The 6,944-nt window shown below is 36.7% G+C and overlaps 1 protein-coding gene across 2 annotated transcripts in view; it reads left to right on the top strand.

The window, feature by feature from the left end:
* The first annotated feature begins 65 nt into the window (after positions 1–65).
* The window catches only part of LOC122136758 (NACHT, LRR and PYD domains-containing protein 12-like), a 29,762-nt gene continuing 22,883 nt past the window's right edge, over positions 66–6,944 (top strand). The window contains exons 1-4 of one of the 2 annotated variants that reach the window (XM_042721314.1): positions 66–723; positions 1,399–1,572; positions 2,666–2,839; positions 3,832–4,042. In XM_042721314.1, the coding sequence (XP_042577248.1) occupies positions 218–723; positions 1,399–1,572; positions 2,666–2,839; positions 3,832–4,027 (1,050 nt within the window). In that variant the 5' untranslated portion in view covers positions 66–217 and the 3' untranslated portion in view covers positions 4,028–4,042. Of the gene's footprint in view, positions 724–1,398; positions 1,573–2,665; positions 2,840–3,831; positions 4,043–6,944 lie in introns of those variants that run through there. The other variant, XM_042721313.1, reaches the window with a different exon arrangement.

The raw sequence follows: 6,944 nt of genomic DNA, 5'->3' as shown, positions 1-6,944 counted from the left end.
CAATGTGATGTTTTATGAGGAGGACCTGAGAGGAGAGAAGCGGTATAGACGTCACTGATCCTCAGTGTATTCTGGGATCTGCACTGAGATCTTTAGAGAGGAATCTGTGATTTATCAGAGAAAGGTTTACAGTTTTGTACATCTGCGCTTTCAGGAGTTTTTTGCAGCACTGTATGTGTTTTACTGCTATTTACACAAAAACAGTGAGGTTCTGAAAATGTTCCTGACAGGAAAGTTCAGAAATCAGTGTGAGGATGTTCCTCTGAATACGTTTCTGAAGGGAGCAATGACTAAATCTTTAAAGAGTAAAAATGGACATTTGGATCTTTTCCTTAGGTTTCTTCATGGCGTCTCACTGGAGTCCAATCAGAGACTCTTACAGGATGTACTGATACACACAGAGAACAACCCAGAGAGCATCAAGAAAATAATCCAAAACCTCAAACGAAGTCAGAAAAACAATGTCAGCCCTGAAAGGTGGATGAATCTGTCACACTGCTTGATTGAGATGAAGGATAACTCTGTTCTTAAAGAAATGCAGGCACTTTTAAACTCTAAAACAAAAAGAAAAAAGCTCTCTCTTGCACAATGCTCAACTTTGGCAAACATAATCCTGATGTCAGAGGAGGTGCTGGATGAGTTTGATATTAAACAGTACAATATCAACACTAGAGAGGGCAGATGGAGACTGTTACCTGCTGTGAGGAACTGCAGAAAAGCTTTGTAAGTGTGAAAAGCTGAACACAATTATATTTAACATAAGTTGTGATGGAAGTTTGATATGTTTTATTGGGGTTTGTGTTTTGTGATTTTTGTGATTTTAGTCAATATATTTCATTTATGTAATAAAGTAACTCATCATATTATCATCTCCAGTCCTGGAGGGCCAGTGTCCTGCTGAGTTTATCTCTAACCCTAACCAAATACCCTCATTTAATCCCAGTGTTTAAATGTATAAATTTTACAGATATGATGTACATAATGTACTTTTAATTATGTCATGTACTTGTTTTAATTTTTTGGATATTTTTTTTTGTTTTTTTTTTTTTTGAAACCGACCAGAGAGTGAATGTTAAACTCATTAGTAGATATATGGTAAAGTTTGTTAACTAAGGCAGTGCTTCTCAAACCTGCCCTGAGTACCGCAGCACTGCACATTCTGGATGTCTCCCTCATCCAACACATCTGATTTAACTCATCAGCTCATTAGTAGATAATCAAACACCCAAAATGAACATAAACGGTAACAATTATTAAAAACACAAAACTAACAAAGACTTAGGGTCCCCAGGACAGGTTTGAGAAGCACTGAACTAAGCAAGTCTTTCAAATATTTCAGTCTGGTGGGGACATCAGCACACCAGCATGCCGTTTAAACAGAGTCCTTGCTGTTTTTAGTTTGGCAGGCTGTAATCTCACTGGTCAGCACTGTGAAATTGTGGCTTCAGCTCTACAATCATCAAACTCCCCCCTGAGAGAGCTGGACCTGAGTAACAATCATCTGCAGGATTCAGGAGGGAAGCTGCTAGCTGCTGGACTGAAAAGTCCAAACTGTCAACTCAATATACTCAGGTTTGTGTTTCGCAATTATTAATTTTGTGGTTTTAATAATTATAGACACCCTGTCAAAAAAAAGTTTAAGAGCAAAACATTTTGGGAAACTGTTCTGCATGTTTAACCTAAATCACAGCAGCGTGCATCTGTGAAGGACGCAGACTGGCAAACATACACAACTATTAGCAAATCATAGCGGTGGGCATTTATTTCCGAGTCTACAATCCTCCACACCTATTCTAACAGAGCTTTCTGATGAGGGGCAGAACAGTACAGAAAATAGCCTATTACTTCTAAATTATGATATTTTTTGATGTAAAAATCTTGATAACATTATAAGTGGACCTCAGAGAACAGTAGTAAATATAAAAACAGAGGGAGTTGATGACCCATTTAAAACTTTCAAACAAGGCCTTGTCACAGCAAAGTTTGTCATCAAAATGTACTCATTTAGTTTCATTTTATTAATCCTACTCACGTTTGGATAGGCTTCAATGCACACAGAAATATTTTAAAAATATGCTAATTTGTTTTTGTTGGGTCACCCAAAATAGTGACACAAGGTTCCCAGGAATACAAGCAGATTTTTTTTTTAAGTCGTTTATGTTGTAGATTAAAACATGCATCATCTTCATTCCCAAATGAATATATTTTACAGAAAATTACCTTGTTAAAAATCTCAAGCTAATTAATTTATTAGCATATTAATTTGAGTAAATGTTCTTTAGTGAATCGTTCAGAGCAGTTCCTGAGTAAATGCCTTCATATCGTAACATAGACTTCAGCATCCCCCCAGTACATATATATAGGCCTATTTTTTTCTCCATTAATTACTCTACATTTCACTTCTGTCAATGTCCATAAATGTATTTATTTATTTTCCTTGAGTATTTCTTTCAATTTTTTTTCTTTTTATCTTTTTATTTCAATTTTAACTCACTTCTGGGTATACATTTGTCCCCCAAATAAGGTTAAGTAGGTGCACACACACACACACGCACACACACACCACATTCCTACTGCTGTTGAAAAATGCCAGAAATAAGATCTAAAGCATCTCTGACTAAAATTAAGCACACTAATATTATTATTATTATTATTGTTGTTGTAGATTATCTGGCTGTTTGGTGAAAGAGGAAGGTTGTGTTGCTCTGACATCAGCTCTGAGTTCAAACCTTTCACACCTGAGAGAGCTGGACCTGAGTAACAATCATCTGCAGGATTCAGGAGGGAAACTGCTCGCTGCTGGACTGAAGAGTCTAATCTGTCAACTCAACATACTGAGGTTTGTGTTACAATACTGATTAATTTTTGTGATTTTTAATAATTACAGATGCCCTGTCAAGCAAGTTTTATGAGGAAAATATTTTGGGAAACTGTTCTGTTTTTTCCCTTCATCAGCCTACTTCAAATCTAACTGCTCTATACAGTTGGATAGAAAAGTTTTAGGCAAAAAGTGAAAATGTTTATAGTCTGCACTATTTTAAAATAATATATATATTAGGGGTGGAATGATACATGTATTCATACCGTCACGGTATTGGACATCTCGGTTTGGTGCATGAGGCCTTACAAACGAATATCCCAAACGTCTTCCATTTAAGGATTATGGAGGCCACTGTGCTCTTAGGAACCTTAAGTGCAGTAGAATTTTTTTTGTAACCTTGGCCAGATCTGTGCCTTGCCACAACTCTGTCTCTGATCTCTTCAGGCAGTTCCTTTGACCTCATGATTCTCATCTGCTCTGACATGCACTGTGAGCTGTAAGGTCTTATATAGAAAGGTGTGTGGCTTTCCTAATCAAGTCCAATCAGTATAATCAAACACAAGCTGGACTCAAATGAAGGTGTAGAACCATCTCAAGGATGATCAGAAGAAATGGACAGCACCTGAGTTAAATATAGGAGTGTCACAGCAAAGGGTCTGAATACTTAGGACCATGTGATATTTCAGTTTTTCTTTTTTAATAAATCTGCAAAAATGTCAACAATTCTGTGTTTTTCTGTCAATATGGGGTGCTGTGTGTACATTGAGGAAAAAAATTAACTTAATTTTAGCAAATGGATGCAATATAACAAAGAGTGAAAAATTTAAGGGGGTCTGAATATGCCAATGAAACAACCTTCATAGTCATTGAACTATATATATATATATATAATATATGTATATGTATGTATATATGTGTGTGTGTGTGTATGTGTGTGTGTGTGTATATATGCTGTCAATCAATAAAAAGAAAACTAATTAAACACATGTACATTATTATTGTTGTTGTAGATTATCTGGCTGTCTGCTGAAAGAGGAAGGTTGTGCTGCTCTGATATCAGCTCTGAGTTCAAACCTTTCACACCTGAGAGAGCTGGACCTGAGTAACAATCATCTGCAGGATTCAGGAGGGAAACTGCTCGCTGCTGGACTGAAGAGTCTAATCTGTCAACTCAACATACTGAGGTTTGTGTTACATACTGATTAATTTTGTGATTTTAATAATTACAGATGCCCTGTCAAGCAAGTTTATGAGGAAAATATTTTGGGAAACTGTTCTGTTTTTCCCTTCATCAGCCTACTTCAAATCTAACTGCTCTATACAGTTGGATAGAAAAGTTTTAGGCAAAAAGTGAAAATGTTTATAGTCTGCACTATTTTAAAATAATATATATATTAGGGGTGGAATGATACATGTATTCATACCGTCACGGTATGGACATCTCGGTTTGGTGCATGAGGCCTTACAAACGAATATCCCAAACGTCTTCCATTTAAGGATTATGGAGGCCACTGTGCTCTTAGGAACCTTAAGTGCAGTAGACCTTTTTTGTAACCTTTGCAAGATCTGTGCCTTGCCACAATTATGTCTCTGAGCTCTTCAGGCAGTTCCTTTGACCTCATGATTCTCATTTGCTCTGACATGCACTGTGAGCTGTAAGGTCTTATATAGACAGGTGTCTGGCTTTCCTAATCAAGTCCAATCAGTATAATCGAACACAGCTGAACTCAAATGAAGGTGTAGAAACCATCTCAAGGATGATCAGAAGAAATGGACAGCACCTTAAAAAAAAATATTATCACAACAAAAAATCTTAATAATAATTACCACCATATAATTCAGTTTTTCTTTTTTTTAATAAAACTGCAAAAATGTCAACAATTCTCTGTTTTTTTCCTGTCAATATGGGGTGCTGTGTGTACATTGAGGAAAAAAATTAACTTAAATGATTTTAGCAAATGGCTGCAAAATAACAAGAGTGAAAAATTTAAGGGGGTCTGAATACTTTCCGTACCCACTGTATATATATATATATATATATATATATATATATATATATATATATATATGTATATATGTATATGTGTGTGTGTGTGTGTATATGTGTGTGTGTGTGTATATATGCTGTCAATCAATAAAAAGAAAACTAATTAAACACATGTACATTATTATTGTTGTTGTAGATTATCTGGGCTGTCTGCTGAAAGAGGAAGGTTGTGCTGCTCTGATATCAGCTCTGAGTTCAAAACCTTTCACACCTGAGAGAGCTGGACCTGAGTAACAATCATCTGCAGGATTCAGGAGTGAAGCTACTCGCTGCTGTACTGAACAATCCAAATCAACTCAACATACTGAGGTTCGTGATTCATATTGATTTATATTTTAATAATAGTGTGTGTATGAGAGAGATTATACCTCTAATTTTGTAATTAAATAATAATTAATTGCATAAAAATCAATGTGTTAAACATGTTTTAACATAATAAACACAACAAAAACTGACAGCGGTGTGAAAGCAGCAGTTAAAAACACATCTCGGGGGTACACCAAAAATCAGGTTATGTGACATACCCAGGAATGTTTAAGGTAAGTAAGAGGATAAACTCAACTTTCAGTTCCAAAAATGGAGGTAACTTTCAGGGTAAGTAATCATAGCAGCTTACTCTCTGAACATAACCTGCTCCGGAGTAGGTTATGTATCAGGGTTAGCTTACTTCAGTTCTATCAGTGCATGTGTGACCTACTCACCAGAGTCATATTATATATTAATACAATATATATATGTAATATATATTATATATATATATATATTTATACAGTGCCTTGCGAAAGTATTCATACCCCTTCATTTTTTATCACATTTTATTATGTTGATGCCTTATGTTAAACTGCTTTAAATTACTTTTTTCCCACATCAATCTACAATTCATACACCATACTGACAAAGCAAAAACAGAATTGGTCACCTGAGGCACCTTTACAGTCTCAAGTCTTATTTGTATAATTAAACAACATAAGCACATAAACATTTAACGAAATATTTATCTGAGGCACCTTTACAGTCTCAAGTCTTATTTGTTTGATGCAACAAGCTTTGCTCATCAGCATTTGGCAATTATCTGCCATTCTTCTCATCTCTTCACCTCTCAAGCTCAGGTTGGAGCGGGGAAGATGCACATTTTCAGATTTCTTCAGAAATATTTGATTGGGTTCAAGCTCAGGCTGTGGCTGGGCCACTCAAGGACATTCACAGAGTTGTCTATAAGCTACCCTTTCTTTGAGCTTATGGTCAGTATCCTGTTGGAAGATTAACCTTATGCCCAGTCTGAGATTCTGAATGCTCTGGACTGGGTTTCAAGGCCATCTCTATATTTTGCTGCACTGAGCGTTCCTTCTACTTTGACGAGTGCCTCAGTCCCTGCCGCTGGAAAACAGCCCCACAGCATGCGGCTGCTTCCAGCACACTTTACTTTTGGGATGGTTCTGTGCAGGTGATGAGCAGAGCTGGATTCATTCAAACGTGATGCTTAGAATTGAGGTTCATCAGACCAGATAATCTTGTTTGTCAGAGTCTGAGGGTCGCTTAGGTGATTTTTTTGTAACTTTTTCCAAGTGTGTTTTCATGTGTCTTGACTGAAGAGAGGATTGAGTTTGGCCACACCACCATAAAGCCCAGATCGGTGGAGTGTTGCAGTGATGTTTGTCCTTCTGTAGATTTCTTCTATCTCCACATATAATTCCGGAGCTCAACTAGAGTGACCATCAGGTTATGGTCACCACACTAACTAAAGCCCTTCTCCATCAGTTGCTCAGTTTGGCCAGGAGGTCAGCTCTAGGAAGAGTCCTGGTTGTTTCAAACTTATTCAATAAAGGGTAACAGAGACTGCATGCTTCTGTGACTCTTCAGTGAAGCAGAATTTTCTGTTCTGAACTCTTCCCCAGGTAAGAACTTGTTTCTGAGCTCTACAGGCAGTTCTTTTGACCTCAGCACTTTTTTTTCTCTTTGATATGCATTATCAGCTGTTAGACCTTTTATTAAGGGGTGTGTGCCTTTCCAAATCATACCAATTCAATTAAATTTGCCACAGGTTAACTTCACTTGAAATGTAGTAACATCTACAAG

Source organism: Cyprinus carpio, chromosome B3 (genome assembly GCF_018340385.1).
Source record: "Cyprinus carpio isolate SPL01 chromosome B3, ASM1834038v1, whole genome shotgun sequence".
Classification (NCBI taxonomy): Eukaryota; Metazoa; Chordata; class Actinopteri; order Cypriniformes; family Cyprinidae; genus Cyprinus; species Cyprinus carpio.
This window is presented reverse-complemented; position numbering and strand designations above follow the sequence as displayed.